This window comes from Nipponia nippon, unplaced genomic scaffold, assembly GCF_047370975.1.
Source record: "Nipponia nippon isolate SJK-2023a ecotype South Korea unplaced genomic scaffold, ASM4737097v1 scaffold_3, whole genome shotgun sequence".
Lineage (NCBI taxonomy): Eukaryota > Metazoa > Chordata > Aves > Pelecaniformes > Threskiornithidae > Nipponia > Nipponia nippon.
In genome coordinates this window covers 117,377,997-117,400,804 of record NW_028262347.1, presented here as the reverse complement: position 1 = coordinate 117,400,804, position 22,808 = coordinate 117,377,997, and the positions used below count along the sequence as shown (strand labels likewise).

Below are 22,808 nucleotides of genomic sequence, written 5' to 3'. Positions count from 1 at the left end.
GCAGCTCCATCACGCCACTGATCTTCCAGTGCTCTGCATTAGGGCTGCTCAAACTCGCGGCAATTGTGGCCAAAACCATGACCTTTGGGATGCCGTAAGCGAGCCAAGAGCTGCTCTGCTTTCCCACATTGGCTCCAAAGTACAAATATCTGGAAACGTCACAGCCATTAGGACGTGTCTAAAATTGTCCATACAACCATCCCCCAGTACATCTATGTAGCAGGTCATCAATGCACAGCCCAGATCTGGGGTGATTTTCAAACATTAGTCTGACTGCCTGGTATTAAAACAAACACATGAAGCACCTCTTCAAAGGAAAAACAATCCCCCTTACCAATTTCTGCACAACAGCACTTTCACTCAGCTCCTTCTTATCAGCAGAGAGCACGGAGCTGCCTTTCCCTTCACAGCTCATTTTTAAAGCATTTCTCCCACTGTACTGACTGCAGTGACATTATTATTTGAAGGACCTGACATGCTTTATTGGTTTTCAGCTCCAGTCTCCTCTCCCTGGGCAAGAGGACATTTCCCTCATGCAGCTCACTGCCACTGACCTGACAATGCAGCTCTTTGTGTGCATCCCCGTTTTGGCACTGCTGCACTATGCCTGGGGGCTATTTTCTGCCAGTGGCTGGAGCCTCTCCATAGGAAAGTCTTTCCCAAGCCCCCCAGGGAAGCCAAGCAAAGGAAAAGGGGCTTCTCTGAAAGGAAGAAAGCCTGGGCGGACGAAAACAGAACTGGTGCCAACACAGGGAGCCAGACCTAGAAACCCTCTGCAGCACAGAGTCGGTACAGAGATGCAAACTCCAAAGCATCTTGGTTCAACAGGTAAGAAACTAATCCCAATTCCATTTCTAATATTTATGGTGCTCTTGGGCTAATCATCTTCTGCGTCTTTGTCTCAGCTCCTCCTCTTACCCTTTGCTTCTCAGATCAGCCAATGGTCAGAGCAGGGAGAGCCTCTTCCTAAGTCTAGAGACCATGTTTGGTGCATCAGTCTTCTGAGGGATCTTCATCCCAGTAAAGAGTCAAGGTCAGATAAAAGCCTCATTACTCTATCTCTCATCTTCTCTCAGCCCCACTCACTTTTAGAGATGTGGGTGTCCAGCTCACCTGTAGAAAGGGCACAGCGATGCACGCACTGCATTAGGCTGCTTCGAGCCTTTCCAACACACATAGTTTCCAGCCAGCTCTTTCACAGTCTCCAGGGTCCTGCGTTCACAAGGGTGGGATTCAACTTTGCAGCCTGTAGCAAAGAACAAATGCAAACTAGGACCAATTGCCTGAAAATACAAAGTCTGTGTGGGAGTGGAGCACCATTTTGAAATGGGTTTAGTCTTCCTCATCTACCTGCCAACAGCAGACCAGGCAGTGCTTCAAAAAGCCTCCATGAGACTCCAGAAGAGAAATTTTCTGTTGACAAGCTCACCAGCCTGCCCCACTTTCTGGAGTGCTCGCTATTCAGCCTCCTTTGCTTTGCTATAAAACTCATACTGCTGAGTTCAGGGTTCAATAACAACTTTTCAGCCCCTCTGGTACCTTCATCATTCATGTATTTGATTTTCTTCTACCTCTGAATGACTCTAGTTCTATCTTTTCTATCTCTTGCAAGCCCCTGGTGGTCTCCCCTTAACACACAGCCAAGTTCATTAGAAGATTTAAGACAACTGTGTTTATCCCTCTATCCCCGGAGATCTGAGCAAGGACCAATATTCCCATTTTCAGAGATGAACCGAGACACAGAAAGATTTAGGATCCTGCAGCTTGCAAGTATTTGGAGAGGTAGCTGACAAGCATGCCATCCAGTCTGGCCACCAGAAGTAGGTTACCTCGAAGTGCAACCCCTGCTGATTCCCCTGAAGGCTTTCCGACACTGCCTCATCTTTCTCACTCAGTGACATGGTCCAAGCTCAAAGCATGGGCGTGAAGGAGGAGCCAGGACCGGGGTTACCTGGAGTGGTGGCACTGCAGACAGAGCCGGTGAGGGTGCTGTACAGGCCGTTGGCAGCATCATTGGCATCTCCAGCAAAGAGCACGTGCTGCTCGGTGGGCTCGCTAGCCAGCACGTGCAGCTCCTCCCACCTGCCGAGCAAGGTGGGGTTCAATCACTTGTGTAACAAGGCATCCCCTTAGTCATCCCCAAAGAACTGAGTATCAAAACAAACCCTGAACAGCAAACAGCTGATGCAGAACGATGACACCCTTCAAACAGTTTTCAAGATCCTGGTGTGTTTAGTCTCAGGCAGTAGTGTAACTCTACTCAGTGGAAGAGCTTCCTTCACCAACTGTGGTCCTCCTTCTACACCAGTCACCAAATTAGTGTTTCCTCCATGCCTGTGTTACCCCACAAATGCCCCTTTTCTCTTTCCAGAACTCATATCTAGCACAAGACCATCCCTCACTCACTAGGACTTGCCATTTGGCTAGCTGGGCCTCCATTTCCAACTATGTGGAAAGTTTCCTACCTTGGAAACTTGATTCCCACTGCAAAAACCGTGATGTGTCTCTCCTTCACCTGCATTGCAGGCATTGCGGTGCTGCCCTGGGACTTTCCATCCGAAATCATGATCAGGACTTCAGGGACACTTGAGTTTCTGCCACCAGGAAATCCCTTGCGGAGAATGTACTTCAGAGCCCGACCTGTCTCTGTGCTCCCACCTCTAGAAAGAAAGGAGATAAAATTGAAAAAACAGAAATCAAAACTCTTTTCCTGATATTGAATTTACCACTTGATTTCCAAATTTCTACTCCCTGCTAGTGGGAAACTTTTCTGCCTGTTGCCACAGAACACATCCACAGAGATGTCTAATCCTGCCATTCTCATCATCTTCCTACCCATAGGTCCCACCTACCCACCCTTACCTCACTCCTCTCCAACCCAGAGTAGTCTCCATAAGACTTTTAACACACAGCAGTGTTCCTGCAGTCAGAGGAGGAACCAGAGCTCTCAGATATTTGAGTTCTATTTCCAGCTTCAACAAATGTCTCAACTGCTTCTGTTTTTCCATCTGAAAATTGCAGTCACTTCTTTAAGAGTTGTGTGCAAAAGATGTTTTACAACAACCTCTTGTATTCCAGTCGGAAACACAGTACAAGTGGGCAAAATGAACGAAGACCAGCCTCTCAAAGTGTTTTCCTTTCTCTTGACACATAAATGTGCTATAAATTCTTGCCACATATCATCCCTTTCCCTCCATGGGACCTTCTGCTGTTCTTGGACCAAGAGCTAAGACAGGGAGCTATGTGTACCAGCTTGTAACTGAGAGTCTGCAGTCCATCAGTGTGCAGAGAGTCCTTGCCTTTTTCTCCCCGTTTGATCTGCAGGTTAATCTGATTTTCTACAAAAAGTCATTTGTCCATCCTGTAGTAAAGCTCCTGATTTAGAAATGCTGAAAGCTTCTTAGTGTATCCCTGGAAACTCAGAAGGACTGAACACAAGGCATGCTTTTTTCAGGGATTCACCATTACCTTTTACACTAGGAAAGTAAACATTAAGAAAAGCCACCTGCTGCTCCAGTTGTGTAAACCCATCCTAAACTCAATTAAAAGCAATACCCTCATCTGCTAGGTTGCTTGCCAGCAGTGCTGGTATGACAGGGAAGGCGCACCAGCCACTGGCATTCACACAAGCTGTACCCCACACTTCTTTTGGAGACAGGAGCCAGCTACCTCAATATTTTGACAGCCCTTGAATTCTGCCCTGGAGAAAGAAACGTTTCTGAGGTAGAAAGCAATCAGTTCAATACTCAGCAATCCTCCCAGTAGCAAAGTACTAAACCCAAACAAGGACTTGGATGCCAAAGGGGGCACATTCCAGTGGTGACATAAATCAGCACGTAAATTGGGCTGCTGCTAAGCATTAAGGAATGGCAGACATCAAGCCTTGCAGCTGGGCAATAACTCCCAAGGAAAAGCAAACTTGAATGCAGTTTTAATAGAAAATAACCTAGCTAGCCAGAGAACAGCTTTAGTCAAAGGTGCTTTAGAAATCCTGAGACTCATTTATTGTGAGGTTATTAAAGAATGAGATTTGCTGCCTGCTGGATGCTTCCTTAACCTAAGAGCCTGACTGCCCTGCTGAGCCCATAGATACCAGAGCTGTCTGTCTGAGAGGTATGCTGCACATCAGCACAAAGCCCGGGGAGGGAAAAGAGAGGTCCCTCTGGCACCCAAGAGAAGAGCTGCTTGCAGCACGCCTGCAGGGTTATGGCCAGTGTCCACATAGCATGAGGGTCTCTTTGGTTATGGCATACTGGATGTGAACTGGGAAGGAGCCCCTTATTGCAGAGGGTGCTGAAAATAAAGCAGGAGAAAATAAAAAAGGAGAGTGCTGTACTTATATAGAGGTCTAGGAGGGGAAGGACAAGGTGTGCTTGTTTATGTAGGCTACACATTTACTTCAGTTGTTATTTCTTGCTGTTGAGCTCTATGGGGCAAGGACTGTCCTCTGCTTTCAAGACTTAACTTTAAATGACTGTTAGAGATGCCTACTCAAGACTGGGCTCCATGTTCTCTGTACCATGAAATGTCATCAAAATGATATATAAAATTATCATCTCAGTCAGGCTGAGGCAGGAATGACTACATTGTGAGCCAAACACTGAAGTTTTATTTAAGTAAAAGCCATGGGTAACATAACAGAGACCTTGGAGAGGAGGTAGGAGATGGTCTCACCTTGGTCTTGCAGGGTGAGGTTTGGTGGACTCTGCAGCTGGATCCCAAGGTGGCTGGGTGAAATCAGCCCCAGCTGCCCCAACTCCCTATCTACCTCCCACACTCAGAGACTTAGGCTACCCAGGCACCCCAGCCCCTGCTGCAACCAACTCAAGCTTCACATCAACCACCTGCATTCCTCACCCAGCCATCACCAGGCTAAGACCTTGCTACAACACAACACACTAGGCAAAAGCCTTTCGTCCTGTGTAAAAACCGAGGGCAACCTGCACTGCAAGTTCTTCAGCTATTGTCGCCAGCTTTGATCCCTGCCTACAACACATTATCTCTTTTTGTTGTTGGAGGGCTGAATATTTGCTTATCTCAAAGAGGTAAATCCTGCATGGGCATCAGTCTCCCTTTCTTGGTAGCTCTCCATCTGCACAATGCAGAATGTCTGTAATGTGCTTTCCCCAACTGGACATTTGATACCAGAGAGAGCCCAGCTCACTGGGGGCTCGCTCTAGACCTGTTGATAATGAAGCCACTAGATCAGAGGAGACATTTCCAGCTGTCTTCTAATTCTGTTCTAGAAGGTGTACTAGAAATCACTTCCTATGCTTGCCTTTTAAGGCTGCTTTTGCCATCCAGAGCAACCAAGGGGAACCAAACCACAAGGGACACTCCTTTCTTGGAGGCATCGTGTTCTCCTTGACACACGCCATTTGCTTTCTGAACATCCCTCCTGTGCTTTAGCACCTGATTTGCTTGTTCTAGAAAAGCATTTGATCATGCCCAAGTTAATTCTTTTCTGTCTACTCTATTTTCACAGTAGCTTCTTAATTCAGTACCTGCCAGGCCCTTTCGCTTGGAACTTCCTCCTCTGCACTCCACCATTTCAAAGCATACTCAATGACCGTGTGTTCACAGCATGTCCACATCTGCCTTTTCCTGACAAGATATCAGTAGCTGTTGGATGCCTCAGTGAAAAGTGCTGTGCGTGAGGGAAAATATATTGTGCATAGTCAGGCTGATGACTAAATCTTGATGAACTCAGTAAGCTGTGCCCATGTGAGCCCTGAGGATTAGAAAAAGTTAATAGAGAGTCTCTGCACCAAAGCTCATTACATTTGATTTCTTATTGATTTGCATTTGGAGGTTTGCTGGTTTTTGACACAGTGGATGTGTGTTTAAGGCATTACTCCAATAAGGATTTTCTGAAGCTGAAGGAGATGTGGACTTTACCTGCTGCCTTTCCTCAAAAAAAGCACTATGAAGGTTTCTCTCCCGTAACCAGCCATAGACTTGTATGAAAGAAATCAGCAAGAAATTTCGCTTTGGAGATCACCACCAAATTTGGCTGAAATTGGCCAATGAACTCAAAAGTTATTTGGATGAGATTCCCAGAGAGAGACGGGCAGTCTCTGAATAAATCACAAAAGCTTCACTTGAGTCTGGTGCTGCCTCCTTCCAAGTGCTCTCAGCTCCGCTCCCGGAGCACAGGGCTGAACACAGAAAAAACCTCGCTGGCCAAAGGCTGATCAGAAGTACATCAAGGAGCCTCTGAACCACGACGTCAAACACCCCGTTTTTTCAGAAGCCAACTGGAATCTATCCGTAACTATTTTGTCTACTTTGAAATGTCAGCTTTCCATTTAAACTAGATGAAACGGCCAAGCACAAGGTCATTATTTTTGTTCGATCTGTCACCATCCATGTGTTGTCATCAAGGACTTTCAGTGCCAGACACCAAACACTGCTTCACTTTCTCTGCTCTCACAGACTTTTAAGCAACAGCCAAAGAGGAAGAGTGTATCTTGTTTTCTGGTAAGTTTTTCCTGTAACATTACACAAGAGGTTTTCTTGATTCGATAAACTTATCAAAAGCAATACAACAAAACCCAGACAATTGATCTTGCTTGAAAAAGTCAAAAGTGATCACGTTTGCTAGCAATATGTACATCATGCGGACAGCAGCAGACATCCACGAGAAATGCTGAGCTAACCTTTAGCCCTAATGCAGATCAACTAAAGAAAGAGTAGACACCCACAGGCCATACCAGTACCTCATCTATCATCAAAACAAGTGTTATTTTGGGGTGGTTGTCAGGTCCTTTGTAGATCCAAATGTATTTCTCGGAGATGAAAAGTTTGGATTTTGAGAAGCTCTGAGGAGAATGTTTCTTTAGCCTTCTGGCTCCATTTCCTGAGGTAGTGGGAGGACATCCGAGTCTTAACAATCAGGAAGAAAAAAGGTTTCCGTCTGAAAACCTGATCCTCTTAAATTCAGCTGACGCACATGCGCAGATATCTAGGGACCAGCACTTTGTCACTACCTTGTAGGACAAAGAAAATTTTAACGACCAAAAAATGAAGATGCAAACTGTCCTGCCTCTGCTCAGCCTTGTGGGAATGCCACACTTGCTTTTCCCTGGAAGGATGTAACCCACTGCCTGGCACAAACGGCCAGGAAAACGTGCCAGGAGGGTCATGGGAAACTCTCCCCTACTTACCATGTTATAGTGGACACTGAAAACTTTCTCCCCTGTCAGCTTTCACTGACAAAGACAGACCAGGTTGCACGTTTTTAGCGGACTGTGGATTATGGACCACAGACAGTGTTCTTCCATCCCCTTCCCTGGGAGCATCAGGTTGGTGTATGCACAGCAGAGGCGGAGATGTCTGGATCTCAAAAAACTCTCAGTCCAGAGGTCATTCGTAGCCCAGAAAAAGAGAGGAGCTGTAAAATAAGCTGACCTGAACACAATCCTCTTGATTCTCTCTTTCACTTCTTGTTTGGTTAGATACGAATCCAGTGGGAATTCAAGGTGGGGAGTTGAGCTAAACTGTATCATTCCCACGCGGACCTAAAAGAAAAGATTAAAGATTATGAAAGGTGCCCGTGAGAGCTTTACACTTGTAATCAATTTACAGATTTCGGAGCACTATATTGTATCGAGACAAACACCGTTTTGCATGTTGAGCCACTGACAATCCAAATGAACTTCGAAAAAAAGAGCATAAACCACAGCATTACGTATATAGGCTATAAACAAGGCAAAAAAGTTCATCTGCAAACAATGGGAGCCTCTGCTGCAGTTACAGGCAGCTCAAGATCTATATTTATCCATTCAGAGCAGCTAGTAGCCTCAAGGACGGTAAGTTTATAAATAACACCTTTTATACCAAGCCATTTATACACTGCGCAGGCAATCTGTCCATTACTAAAAGCAGCTCCCTCTGGCATTGAGCACACTAGGCAACACAAACCAATTATTTTTCCACTACCTCCTCTAAAAACATTTTCTATAGTTGAAAATGCCTGAAAATGCAAACAGACTAAATTGTCTGTATTGGGCAATACATCCAGAATATTTCACTGAAGCCTTACAAGAAGTTTTATGGAATGTGACAGCTTCGAAGGTGAAAAGGTTACTGATTTTCAGCCCAGTCTATGTAAGGATTAAAAGAAAGACTAGGGGAAGGATGGTATTTAAAAAAAACAACCCACCAAATCTGCAAATATTAAATGTTCAAATTCTTTTGCCTAAGCCTACATTGCAGGTGGTTCCTAGATGTAAGTCTCTACTTTCAGTCAATTTAGTACGAGCCACAAAAAGCGGATGCCTATTTAACCTGAGCCACCTAGTATCTCTCAAATACCAGATAACACTCAAGGTTAGTGTTTTAATAAAAAATCTCCCAGGCAAAACATCACTAATCACTGCAGAGCACAGCAAACTGCAAAAACCAACACCAATCTTTAACACGTACTGCAAAAACAAGAGCATGGTGCAGATCAGGTAGACTAAAACCGAGAACAGATGAATCAACGTTATGACCAGCAACTGTTAAAAGATACAAATTCCTTAATACGCTCTGGTTAATCTGTTGTTATCTCAAACCCTTCGTGCCCCAAGTTGGGTGCCAAAAAGGACTGTCGTGGTTTAACCCCAGCCAGCAGCTGAGCACCACACAGCTGCTCGCTCAATCCCCTGCCCCTGGTGGGATGGGGGAGAGAATCGGAAGGGCAAAAGTGAGAAAACTCCTAGGTTGAGATAAGAACAGTTTAATAATTGAAGTAAAATAAAATAGAATAGTAGTAATAGTAGTAGTAATAATAATAATAAAATAATAATATGCAAAGCAAGTGATACACTATACAATTGCTCACCACCCACTGACCGATGTCCAGCTCATGTCAAGCAGCGATCGCTGCCCCCTGGCCAACTCCCCCAGTTTATATACTGGGCATGATGCCATACGCTATGGAATAGCCCTGTGGCCAGTCTGGGTCAACTCTCCTGGCTGTGCCCCCTCCCAGCTTCTTGTGCAGCGGGCACAGCATGGGAAGCTGAAAAGTCCTTGCCTAGTGTAAGCACTACTTAGCAACAACTAAAACATCAGTGTGTTATCAACATTATTCTCATCCTAAATTCAAAACACAGCACTATGCCAGCTACTAGGAAGAAAATTAACTCTATCCCAGCTGAAACCAGGACAGCTGTGTGGCTGTAAGCTGAGATCTGAAGGGTGAAAGATTTCTTAGTGATAAGATGATGGAGGGGAATGGTGATTTCAGCTTCCAGAGGTCCCTGCAACAGGGGCAAGGACCCAGCAGCTTTTGATTTTAGGACCTGGAGCAGCGGTAGTAGTTGGTCTGGAGGAGGTTTTTAGGTACAAGTCCTGGGAATCAATAGCAAACACGAGACCTGACCCTGTTCCTCTGCTCCCAGACCTCTCTGGAGAAACAGACATGAACCAGGGGTCCTCAAAGCCGCAGCAGGCCCAGACCCATTCTCCATCCTGCCTCAGGTTCCTCTTCCTGCTACACAGAGACCTCCTGTCCCTGCCACAGCCTTCCCAAAGACCTGACACTTATTTGGAAAGGCTCCAGCAGAGAATGAAGTACAGCAACCATCCCAGCCCGCTCCAAGGCCCCTGACTAGGGATAGTGTGACATGGGAGTGGATGCACAGCTGGAACTGCGGCTGGGTCTGGCTGAAATCCCCTCAGACAAACCCCACGACATGTCATTCAGGCCCAGGTGCCTCAAGGATGGCTCCAGGGAACAGGTAAGACCTGAGGGAGCCCGGACTGTAGCAGTGCAGCTCCCATCACTCCTTTCAGACAACACAGCACCCAAAATTAGACTTTGGTTTGAGCCAAGGTCTGGAACAGGAATGGACAAGAGAGAACTTAGCATAGCCACATCTATCTGTTTACTTTAGTGTGTTTTATACTGGGTATCTGTAAATACCAGCTGCTTGGACTCTAGCTGGTGGTCCCAGCTGGCCAGTCCTCTGCTCTTCTCTGGTGAGCACCAGCACTATAGTGCACTGCACCACTAGCAGGTGGGGAGTGCAATGACATCTTGGAGACCTATGGCAGCATACAGATCCCCAAATGCCTCGGTACGCAGCTGGTGCCTTGCAATGAACTCCTTCCCTTTGGCCCTTGTGGCTTATTTTGGAATAGAGACCTTCTAGGAGAAGCAGGGCGAGCAGACTGTATCATTTATATCTGTACAGAAAGACTGACTTCCCAGAGACTAATTCTGCGACTTTTCAGGGAAAAAACAACAAAAAGATCCAACCATTTTAAACTATGAGCATTCAAACTAAAATAAAAATCAGTAAAAAAACCCAAATCATAATCTTTAACCTGAAAGATTATGGAATAGAATATTCTATATATATTTTATTCTATATATATTCTATTATGTCTTTTCTCAAGACCAAATGGAACAACTTAAAATCTGTGAAGAATCAAGAAGTGTCCTCCAACCCCACTGCTTCACAAAATTCCATTGCATCTTTCTGAATAAATATTCTGGCCCCATGGTAGCTGCTAGGTTGAATTTTGCAATTTCACTCAACACATTATCACTGGCCTTTCCACACATTGCCAACCTGCTTGAAACTAAAATGAGACATTCCTGACACTCACCCTGTCTGGATGGATGTCCAAGGCATCACAGAGCTTGCCTGCGAAGAGCTTAGACCTTTCAAAGCTTCCTCTGCCAATGCTGTAGGAGCCATCCAAGAGGAAAAGGACGTCTAATGAAGCCGAGCACTGCATCACTAGGAGAAAAAGATATGCACCATGAAACTGCACTTTATCAGTCTCACTCCCTGGGAACAGACAGCCAACAGCAGAAAGCCCAGACAAATAGACTTGCCAGGGACGGACTGGGGCAGCCCGGTGGTCACAACCCAAAGCCCACATGCACTCCTGCTCTGGCCTGCAGCATCGCCAGTTCAGCCCTCACAGTCTGCAAGACTTGCACCTTAGATTTCAGGTCCCCAGCCTGGCTTTAGCAGTTCAGTGGATGCATGAGAGCAACAACTCCAATGAGCCGACGCAGTGATATCATTAATCACAGAGAAAGCTGCTCTCCCGGCAAGGATGCGGAGGGGTGAGCAGCAGGGAGAGGCGGCCATGCCCGGCGGGACCGGCAGCCTCTCCCAGCCCAAGGCACGGATGCAAATCCAGAAAGCATTTGCAAAGCATATGGCGTCCCACAGAGCCAGATGTGTTTCATCTGCAGCACATTTTTTGAAACATGCTCTTATTTTTCTCAACACAAACTCTCTGAACAGCTCCGAGGCACTGACAGAAACACATTTCACAAAAATCTGCCTTTTATCCCATCTTCATGAGAGCAGCCCTGCCTGCATGAACACAACTGCTCCCGAGTACAAGTTCCTGAGGTGCTTATGGTGCAGTGGAAGCCCATAATTTCACTGACAAAAATAAAGCAGCCTGCAGACTCTAAAGACACATTTTCAAAGCATTTACACAGAAATTTTAAAGTCACCTCTGCAGCATTTAGCAGAAGCAACTTCAAGGGAAACTGAATCCAGAAGATCAATACAGGGAGCAAGCACACCAATTTTTAAGAGCCCTTTTGGCCCATGTCCTTTCTCTATCCCCATTATTATCATCACCTTTTTATTACCACTACTTTTTTCCAAATCATTCCTGCTAGCAAAAACCTGAATTTATAATTAAGAGTTTTCTAATACCAGATTATGAGGGACTGAAAGTTGTAAAGCATTCCCTTCTGGGTCACTCGTTGTTATAACAGGGCAACCAGCCTTGCCCTGGAGCACTGTGCTGGGGATGAGCTGGAGCACAGCCTTCTTGCCAGCGCCGTCCCGGCTCGTCAGCCTTGCCCCCGCAGCCCATCTGAATGCGGACATGCAACAACCAGGGTGCTTGCCCGCAGTCACTGACCATGGCTGCCTGCCCAAGCATGCACAGAGAAAACTGCTGTGCCCCTAGCCCAGTATGGGCTCGGCACGGAGAAATGGTCTTCAGATTGCTCTGGAGCTCAGCGGTACGAGGAGCGGGGATCTCTGTATTGCAGCTGCACAGCCGCAGCAATGCAGCTCTCTTACAGAGACTCGTAAGCAGGATGTCTGCAGCCCACCGAAGGGCTCTTGGTGATGTGCATCAGGGAGAAACGTCCAAATACAGCACAACAGGATGGGAAGTCTGAGCTGAACACATGGTGCTATGGGATGGGGCTGGAGGGCATGCCTGGCATAGGAAAAAGTGTCATTCATTATTTGATAGACAGACAATAGAAAATAAAGGCTAGCAGAAGAACGCATGATACAGTTTATAAGTAACCGATTGCATGTGCATCAAAGGAGCTGTAAGTGAACGTGGTCTGCCAGCCAGCCAGAGCCCAGTTGTCCCTGCTCACAGCAGCATGGCTGGTGCTGGCTTTACAGCCTGAAGAAATCAGCTACATGAGAGGTCTGATCGCAAATCAAGTCTGTAATTAAACATGGCTCCTTAAATCAGGATTGCTTGAAACAGGCTCCGAAGGAACTGACAGAAACACCAGCCAGCTGGCAAATAGCCAATTTGGGCAAAACAGAGTAGGCTGGCATCCCAGAAGAGCTAATACCAATGAGGGGAAAAGCCGGGCTAGGGCAGAAGCAGCCACAATGTTGTCCTTGCCAGAGCATTGCTGGGGACCTTACAGACTGAATAGAGCCAAACTCAAACAAACAAACAAACAAAACCCACACACCAAGAAGAACAAAGAAGAAAGGGATTCAGAAAACAGGAAAGATTTGCTTTTAAAGACAAACTTACACTGGCCAGCAGCTGAGATCTTGCCGATCATCTCCTGGTCAGCATGAATTTCTTGTATACCCAACACCAGCAAAACTGTGGGATCAAATAGATAATCACTCATCAACACTAGAAACTACCTTTAAAAATAAAATAAGTAAAAAAAAGACATGCAGGCTTTAATCTATAGCAGCAAAAATGCTGTTTTGCTGCACAGATTTCACACTCGCAAAAAATAATTTGGTGACACAGCACAGTATTGTATCTATGGGAGGAAATTCCTTCTAGCCAGGACACCAAGAGCATGAAAAGTGCCAAGGACCCGACTCCAGTGCACGGGAGGACAGTCCCTCTGCTCACCACATGCAGGGATGCAGCACGATAACAAGAGCTAGGCCAGACTTAGGCTCCAAAGATTACAGTCATAAGCAGTGGAGACACCAAATAATTTGCACTGGAGAAATCTACGAACTTTTAACATCATAATAGTTAACATCAGCTTTTCCCATATCAAAGAGACTCTTCACATACAAATCAGTCATGTGTTTGAATTCTCAGAAAAGCTGTTTGTCCAGGTATTATTTTCTCCCCTTCTGTGTGAAACTATGTTTCAGAGGTTTATCTGTAAACCTACCGGAGAGACACTGATTCGGCTCTCGTTCCTGAGAACGAAGAACTCCAGCCAGAGACGGGGAAGCATCCAAGACAGAAACCACTGATGCAAAACGACGACTTTACACCTACCTTGGGGAAGCAGGAAAACGCAGATGGCCTCAAATGACAAGAGGCTCATGGTGACAAATCTGAAAGAAAAAAAAGGAGAGGAATATTAATCCAATTCCTAAAGCTGGTTTCTTTACCTGCAGTTAATCATCTCCTTGCTGGTTGTCTCATGTGATGAGTTCAGAAACGTTTGGTCTGAGGGGCAAAAGCAGCTCCTACCCTGGGAAAAAGGGTGGGAAACAGATAGAAGGAAAAAACATGAAAATGAGGGAATGATAGAAAAGAAAGTCTCCCTACATACTCATCTCCTTTCCTATCAAAACTGGAAAAAGCAGGCATCAGAGGGGAGGGAGGGACTGCCCAGCCTCCCCTCCTCTCCTTCCCTCCATGGCTACCCGGACCTCCACTCTCCTCCCTCTTCACTGCACCTCCCTCTCAAAGCTGAGTCCCACCAGGGCCCCCGCCGCCCTGGGGGAGCTGGTGGAGAGCCGAAGACAGCTCCTCCGAGGCTTCACCAAGCCCAGGGCAAAGCCACGTCCCCCCCCGACCCCGCCATGGCTTGGGGCTCCAGCTGAGCTACCCCTGCTGTGGAGCAGAGCGGAGCGGGACCCGTCCGGCGGGGCCTGCCACGGCCAGCACCGCTGCCCATCCTCATCGCGGGTCTTCAGCAACACTCAACCACAGGCTCTTTCATGCCTTACATTTTCTGAGGACTGGCTTTCTGGGGAGATGTTTTCTCTGTATAAATGTCCAGCAAAGTCAAGTTTCTACTCATTTTTCCTTTGAAATCAGAAAGGCTGCCATCGCATTGTAGGAGGACTTCAGTGACACTTCCAAGCATGCCCAGATTTAGACCAAGCACGTCTGGTAAAGGCCTTGGCTTTCCATTTAAGTCATGTATACTTATTTTTCCTCCAGATTAAAAGCGCTGGATGCACTCGCTAGAGCAAATTTGACCAGATTCAGGCTGGGTCTCTGCCTCTCTCATTGCAAAAACAGATTTTCATCATGCAGTTAAAGACAAATAAGTGCACTTCTTGAGAACCAGTTCTATTAACCTATTGTTTTCCCAAGCAAATAGAGAAGGCTTTATCTCAGGAAAGAATTTTCTCTGCAGCAAATGGTGTATTTAATAAGCACCCAGGAAGAACTGATGCTTGTTAGTGAAATCGCCAAAAAAGGCCCATTCCCATCACCCCAGGCGCCAATTCTTTAAAAGCTTAATCCGGCAAACCTCATGTGTCAGGGCAGCAGGGGTCAGGGAACGGCTTCCCGGGGTGTCCCACGGGGCCCCCACGCTGCCTGTCCCAGTCCAGCCTTCCACTGCCATCGCCCTGACACAGCTCCGTATACTAGCTCCTACAGGGAGGAACACATTTAGTCAGAGGAAGGAGCCGAGCGGTGGTTCCTCTCTCTGTCTTATTGTTTGACCTTGGATTTAATGTTCAGGGCTGGCATCTCGCTTCCTCAGTTTCCCGAATTTTTTAAATCATGTGTCAGCACCCCTGTGTTTCCGTAGGTGGGAAGACCCTCCTATGGGTACTCCCAGGAGTCCATGGGCACATAATGCTTTAAACCCCTGGACACAAGCCAAGCTTTAAGCAACAGAAACTTCTCCTCTGGGCAGGCTCTTCTCTTCAGAAGGGTGGGCAAGACACCTGAAGCAATGGGCAACCTCTAGCATTCATCCCAGGTGCATTTGGTCAGAGCAAGGGCCCATTAAGCCCACGCAGATGCCTGCACCTCACACCCCTCACATCAGACAAGGCAAGATACCTGTAGCAGGCCGTGCTCAGTTCTCTGCACGGGTCCACAATGGAGAGGGGATTAAGTGTCATAGGGATCACAGGCACAATTACAGTGTGTCTTGCAGTTCCTTACCCAGTACCAAGCGCTTTACAAGCATCACCCTTCAACGCATCCTCCCAACACCCCCACCAGCCTGCCACTGCCAATTTAACAGACCCCAAGCTTTCTTAAGTAAAGGGAGGTAAACACGAAACATGACTTCATGTGTCCATCAGTAGCTTCAAGCCCTGGCACATGCCACAGAGGTAAGGTCATCCTTTTGCCATGCCCCAAGGGCATTCTTTCTAGGAGCTAATTTCAGAGCACAGGACACCCAAAGGAGGACAAGCCTCTGCTTGCAACCAGATGTGACAGGCGTGGGGGGATTTCAGGTTGTTTTCATACAAGACATTGACAGGTTGAGATGCTTCTACAACTGGGTCTTATCTTGGGCTTACATCAACTAATTTACAGCACGAATTCTTTGCCTTTCAGCCCAGCTAGACTCTCAGCAGCAGGAATTGACAGAAAGCTTCATCATGACCCACTGCTCATCAGCATTAGCCCAGGATTAGAAGCAGTCCAGGAACTTTAGACAGCAGCTTTGCTGGGGGATGGGGTGGCGAGTGAAGGACCTTTGCATTTCATCTTCCTGGCCATTAAGAAAGGGAATTTCAAAAACATCTGCATTAGTACTGAGTCAAAAATAATTTTTTTTTTAACCACACTCAGTCAAAACTATTTTTTGTACCCAGATTCTCACTTGGCCACATAAATATGACAACAACTTATGCAAAGCTAAGTAAGAGTCTAACTATGTGTGCCTTATTTGGAGGAATGAGACAGGAGAGGGGAGAGAAAGGTAGAGGGGGGAAAAGCTCTTTTTGACAAGTATCTTCCCAACATGTCTTTCACCATCTGCAACATATCTGAGCTTGCTTATTCCTACTAATGAGACAGAACCAAACTGTAATCTGAAAATACAGTGAACCCACCACCACCGGCCACCACGGTCACCTGGATGAGGAACCAGGTCCGACAGCTGCGCCTACAGCGGGGCAAGCGCCTGGCTGAGAAGGGATCCAAAAAATACTGTGGGCCAGTGTCTCTGTAAGACAGGGCAAGGCTTGCAGCTGATGTCGTGTACCTTGCTCAACTTTCCTGGCATGCAGCACCACCACGAGATGCTACCCTGTGTACATCCATATGAACATACCCCGTTTCTACAGACTGTAACCAGAACAGTTAATATCATGTACACTGCTTTGGGGCAAGTGTTACTCTTGTACTGGGACAAGTAGAAAATACTTAAAAGTACCAGTCAGCTGCTTTAATTAATTACCACCTCTTCTCATCTCAGAGACCTGGCTTGCAACAAAAAGCATCTCCACCTTATTTTTCAAACTGTCCCCCTTTTATTTAATAGTAGGGGAGAAAGCAGAAAAGGCTATGCTGCAGATTCATTAAAGCGTACTCTTAACAAGCCAAGCGAGCCCCTGTCACTGCAGTTACCTCTGTGGTTCCCTTCAGCGCTGCTCCATCTCCTGGGGAGGACACGGCACCGGCTTGCTAAGAGGAGCCCACTGCTAGGGGCTCATCTGGCATCTACGTGTAGGGAGGAAAGAGAGGAGGCCAATTTTGCTGGCCCCTCTTTCAGTCTCCTTCAGCCTGTTTTCCATAAATAAATTTTACTTTTTTCTTCTTGCCCAGGTTTGGAGGCAGTGGGCCACCTCTGTTGGGAACTCCAGGCATCTCCTCTGCCCGGCCATGGGCACTGCCCCGGCTGGGGGCAGCTACCAGTGGGAGGAGGAAGACGATGTGGAAATGTTTAACTTCTGCTTAAACATCACAAATTTCAGTCTAAAACTTTTGACAACTTTTTTCTCCAAGTGATAAACGAGATTAAATTTCCATAAGATATTCTGCAAAACGAGCTTGTTTATTCAACCCCCCTGGTTCTGCAGCAAGGCACAGGTCTGACAGGCTCTTTCCCCTCACGCAATAAGGGCTCCTGTACATAAAGAGACCTTGATCTTGCAGCACTGCTCACATGGGGTACTGTCAAAACCAACATACTGCAGATCAGGTCCTGTACGACCCATGAGTTACAGAATATGAGACACTTTCCTGACCCAAGAGCTTGTGCTAAACTTCACTGTGCAGTTTGTTCGGACAGAAGCGCTCATGCTGCTGACTTTGCCTGTGGCTACAACAGCGGGAGTGTTTCCATGAACGTCTCCTCTTTTTTATCCTTTGCTGGATGCCACATGCAAGACCACCCAAGGGAGACAGAGCCTGCCTCAGCATCGCCAGCACGCAGCACTGGCTCGCAGCAGCAGGCAGCTAGCGCGGATGCTGGAAGAAACGCTTTGTGCAGTGGCTGAGAAAAGGGGTGCAGTGATCTGCGGGAACTCGGTGTCTCAGGACAAACCAACGGCAGCTAAGAAAATAAATACGCAAACAATATAATTATATTGAGGTTATGAAAGAACGCAGATAACTTGGTCACATACCCTCCTGGGAACTACTAATTCAAGGCTATGGGTTCCAATGCAATTACTGTAATTGTCTCCTGTCGCCCCCCACCCCAAGCTGTGCAAATCTGGGAAGGCTACAGCTGGGTGCCGGCCTGGGGGCCTGACTTGCACTGCCTCGTACCAGCAGAAACATCCACGCCTGAGGTCAATCAACTCCTGATCCACCTGCACCATGAGCAGCTGTGAACGGTTCCCAAAAATGAGGTGGGAGAGGATCACGGTCCCTGCACCCTTGCAGCAGGCAGCTTTCTTGTGCATATCAGCAAGACGACATCTCTCTGCCTTATTTCTTAGATGTATCACCATGCCACACAGATGCCTTTGTCCAAAAGCTTGCCAGGGGGACAGGAAGAACCTTAGGTTTGTCACTTTGTCTCACAAGACGAAAACCCCTCTGTTATTTCGCTCTGCAGCATCACCGTCTGGAGAGCCTCCCCCGCGGGCAGAACGCAGAGGTGACGCGTTCCTGGCAGCGCTGGAAGGGGAGCTCGCTGCCTGCGGCAGAAGCAAACCGTTGGCCAAAGAGCATCAAGCCGGTTGTTAACGAAGCCAGGCCTCAAACCACAGGCACTTGCTGGATGGCTTGGAAGGACAAACCTCACAGTACCACAAACAGAAATAAGGACTTAAAGATGGCTATGACAAGCCTTCCTCTTCAGGAAACAAAATTCTGGCCCATGCTTCCCCAGCACCTGATACTGCAGAAGAGGAGGAATTCTACCTTTGCAAGCCAGTCAGTTGCACAGATTACCTACAGCAGAGGCTGGAGGGAGGGAGGGAGGAAAAAATCTTTTTTTGACATCTCTGGTATTCAATTTAGCTCTCAGAACGTGAGACAGTCTGTCCTCACCTCAGCATGCATGACGCCAAGATGTTCCTGATCATCACATACCCAGCCCCTTTTACAAAACTAACCCCAATTCACACTTTATCCTCCTGCTGTATCTCCGTGAGCCCCAGGGACAAGCCACAGCCTGGGAATTTTCTCCGTGGCACCACTCCTGCAGACACACACAAGCTGTTACCTGCACGCATTTTCAGGACAGAGGCCTGTGGGCCCTTCCTAAAGGGGCTTTAGAAAGCATGAATCTTCCACAGGTTTTTTCTGCAGAATTACGATAAGGTTAAAAGAGATTTTTTTTTTTTAGTCATTCCATCTACTTATTCCTCTTAGACTCTTCCTAGAAGACCCAGACATCTTTAGGAGCACACACTGAAGACGATGCGGTTAACCACCCCAGCAGGCAGCGCGTGAGGCGTGGGTCAGCACACACGCAGCCCTCTCTGAAGAAAGTGGGAAAACGTGGTTATACGTGGGACTTGCCTCCCACTGATGCCTCATCTTCACTACACAAAATACACAAACAAAATGGAAGTCAACTTAGCAGAAGCCCTGGTGAAATAATTTTCACAATTTCCAGGTCCCATTTTAATGTCTGTTCGCATTTTCCCAGGTAACTTGGAAGCAGGGTCCTGCCGCCTCCCTGTTTCCTCTCCACTCCAGGCCGTTGGGGAAGCACCTTCATCCCTCTTTAAGATCTATGGAAACCAAGACGCCGCGAGACAGAGACTTGCTCAGAGGCGCACGAGTTTGCAGCACAGCTGGGAACCAGATAGGGCGTCTGCCTCCAGCCATTAGACGACATCGGGAAGAGCCGCTCTTGTGCGTACCCAAAGATGGGAGCTACTCTGATTTCTTTAACGAAGTACAAGTGTCTGGGCATACTACAGATATCACCCCAGGTCCTTCAGTTCTTCCTTGATCAAGACTTGATCAAGTTGTCTTTGTGTCTTCTGCAGAAAGGTTTTCAGCAAAGACGCGAGACACAACCCGACTGAAAGCCTGCCCTGGCAAGTTGAGCGCTTTCCCCCGGCCGCACCCCAGAACTGCCAGGAACAAGCCACTTAACGCGTTACAGCACGGGCGACGTCTGCTTTCCCGGGCGGCGGATTTTTTGCTATTTTACCAACCAAACCCCTTTACCGAGCACAGAGGCAAAGCTGACGCTCTCGGCGGCACGGCGCAGCCGGACCGAAGGCACAGCGCGGCGGGGCTGGGGCCCAGCCCCCCCGTTCCCGACCGGCGCCACCGCCGCGGCCCGCTGCGGGCCGAGACCCCGGGGCGCGCCCACCCCGGCGGCGCCCCGCGCTGACCGGGCTCGGCGCGGCCCCCGCGGAGCGGCGGCAGCCGGAGGCGGAGCCGGGCCCCGGCGGCGCTGCCCTCCCCGCCAGCGGCCCCCTCCTCTGCCCCGGGGCCGGGACGGACCCGCAGCCCCGCCGCGCTGCCGCCTCCGGCCAGCGAGCTTCGCCGCCGCACCTCGGCTTGCCCGCACGGCGCCGCGCCTCTAAGGCAGAGGTTTAAGATAACATCGACTAAAAAAGGGGAAAAAAAAGCGCGGTCCGAGTTGCATTTTACCTTTTCTCTGCAAGACTCTTGCGCAGCGCTCGCACACCTGATGGGTTTCTGAGCAGCCTCCCTCACGCTTGGATTTATGTCGTGTGCAGCTGCGACAGCCTCTCCTCATCCCTCACGCCCTCCCATTCACAACTAGGACTTGGGGGAAAAAAAACAACCCAAACCCAAGAACACCCACAGTGCTACAGGTGCCGTGTCAGTCACACTTCTCTACCGGCTCGTCCGATAGACCCAGTGCGGCTGAAAATGCCCGCACCCCCGGAGCGCGCCGCGCCGAGGCAGAACCACAGGCCCCAGGGTTACTTTGCACCACCAACAGCCATAACGTAGCTTCACAGGGAGCCAACCTTTTTGGAGAATGTTTTCCCTAATGCTCGTTTCTATTCTCCACCTGTGAGTAACAGTACCAAATTCACACCTGCTACACCTGGAGGAAGTATGTAGGGGGCCTGTTTTAAAAATTATGGGGGGTTTTTTGGTTGGATGGTTAGGGGAGGTTGTTGTTTTTTTTTTTATTAGAGTTTTTTTTTGTTGTCTCTTTTGTTTGGGTTTGGTTGGGTTCTTGTTGGGTTGTTTTGGTTTGGTTGTTTGTTTTTTTGTTTTGGTTTTGTTTTTTTTACAACTGACAATGTGCAACTGTAGGAACAGAAAAGAACTGTACAAGTTAATACTCTTTAAAAAGTGTTAACTTCATCTATTTTGGAGTTAAAAATAACTACATTTTCTAAGAATAAACTAGAATTTAAATATGTAATAAAGATTATTCTCTAACAGAAGCTATGCTAAAGTAGCAGATCCCATTCTTAAATCAGCTGTCCTTATTCTGCTTTTTACTTCTTTTCCCGAGCAGGACAGGCAGTGCCCACCTTTCTCACCCTGTCAACAGTCCCTACCCTTGAAAGCTGAGCAATGTAAGAACTCCACAGCAAGAACAAGGACACAAGATGAGCTGTGCCATGGGCAGCAGCACCTGGACCTTGCTCAGTGTTTTGCTCTTTGCTGCAAAGGTCAGTAATCAGGCTAGATTCCACCCCACCACACACCCACCACCAAAAAGCAGCTCCCACAGTAAAAGCCAAGGAAGAAAGCAGCACCAGAGCAATTAATTTTAAATATACTGGCACTACAGGCTGGTCCAGCTTTGGAGAGAACATTTCTGGCTTACATGATGGGGTTACCACAACATAGCTGTTAAAAACCTGAAACATTGAGAGCTGTTAAAAACCTGAAACATTGAGAGGATGATGCACACACTGTGACTGAGCAATGCTCTTACAGATAAAAAAGTACCTTCAGAAAAAGTAAATATATATTTAGGAGGGGAGAAGGTGTCAGACCTACTCATAGTAAGTTGGAAAGTAGAAAGCAAGACATCAGGAGTCCACACCTCAAGACAGCATTACCTTTCAAAAGCATGGTATCGCCTCCACCTGACAGGCTTCACCAGCATCTGACACATGCAAGGACTGGTAATTGCACAAGATTGAGCACTTGTAGTTGAAGAATGTCTTGCACATCTCTTCCCACACAAAACTACACACAGATCAGTAATTCTGTAATCTGTACGCTCCCTTGCGTCTGCCTCACAGTAGGCAGAGTTAGGAATGGAATGCAACACCAACTGCTAAATAATAAATACATAAAAAAATTCAGTCGAACCCAGTGAACAAAGTATACTCTAGTTCCTCTGACCATAAGGAAATGAAAATCATCTTTTAAGGATTAAAAAAATCCCTGTTGTTTTTCAGTGCTATATAATATTTAAGTTTATACTACTTCCCTTTCAGAAGTGCTATGTTATTCTAGAGTTCCAGTTCACTTTTGTTTTTCTTCTCCAGAGAGGACAGAGAGGAATTAAGAAATTTTATTTACCAAGAGCATGGATGTTATGGTTTAGGTGTTTCATAGAATAACCTTTGTTCAGGCATAATCACACATGGAAATTTACTTCAAAATTAGATTCTATACTAACATTTACATAAATATAATCCATAGCTGATAGTTTCTTACTTCAAGAACAGACTTCAATTACAGATTAAAAGTAGCAGAGAAAAACAAAGCAAGAGGAACCCAAGACTATATCAAGAAGTCCCAGCGGTTACAACATTTCTTGTTTGATTTGTCCCTACATCAGTGTTTCCGAAGACTTCATCTGAAATTAAGGAGTGAACGAAGTCTCTGAACCATATGAAGTCTTACTTCCCCTTTCCTTCCCCTGGCTAGAAGAATTACTGCCAGATACCTTTGTGCTGCACCATCCACACAGCTCCAAGTGAAACACCAACCACTGCTTTCCAGGGGTTTTTGCCTGACTAGAACAAGGAAAGATTCAATTTTCCTTTCTCCTGCTTATGAAGTGTAGACAAAGTGACTACTTCTGACTACTGCAGTCAAAAGTCATCTTCTGAAATGCAATGACTACTTGCAGTATGTGGAAAAGTGAATAAAAGGCATGGGAGCACTAAAGCATCACCGAGTAGCCTTGCACGTGGGCAAATGCTTGCCCCAGGAAGTCAGAGGACACTTGAGACAGCCACGGTCTTGGTTCAGAACTGCGGGCACAAAAAAAAAAAAAAATCTCTAGCGATTCAAGTGCAAGA

The 22,808-nt window shown here is 47.1% G+C and overlaps 1 protein-coding gene across 2 annotated transcripts in view; it reads right to left on the bottom strand.

Annotated features, from left to right (window-relative positions):
• The window catches only part of VWA2 (von Willebrand factor A domain containing 2), a 28,490-nt gene extending 8,183 nt beyond the window's left edge, over window positions 1-20,307 (bottom strand). The window contains exons 1-8 of one of the 2 annotated variants that reach the window (XM_087766367.1): window positions 20,209-20,307; window positions 13,489-13,547; window positions 12,766-12,840; window positions 10,603-10,736; window positions 7,411-7,520; window positions 2,466-2,660; window positions 1,952-2,082; window positions 1,114-1,246 (exon numbers count right to left, since the gene is read on the bottom strand). In XM_087766367.1, the coding sequence (XP_087622493.1) occupies window positions 1,114-1,246; window positions 1,952-2,082; window positions 2,466-2,660; window positions 7,411-7,520; window positions 10,603-10,736; window positions 12,766-12,840; window positions 13,489-13,537 (827 nt within the window). In that variant the 5' untranslated portion in view covers window positions 13,538-13,547; window positions 20,209-20,307. Of the gene's footprint in view, window positions 1-1,113; window positions 1,247-1,951; window positions 2,083-2,465; window positions 2,661-7,410; window positions 7,521-10,602; window positions 10,737-12,765; window positions 12,841-13,488; window positions 13,548-14,047; window positions 14,065-20,208 lie in introns of those variants that run through there. The other variant, XM_087766369.1, reaches the window with a different exon arrangement.
• Window positions 20,308-22,808: the final 2,501 nt, after the last annotated feature.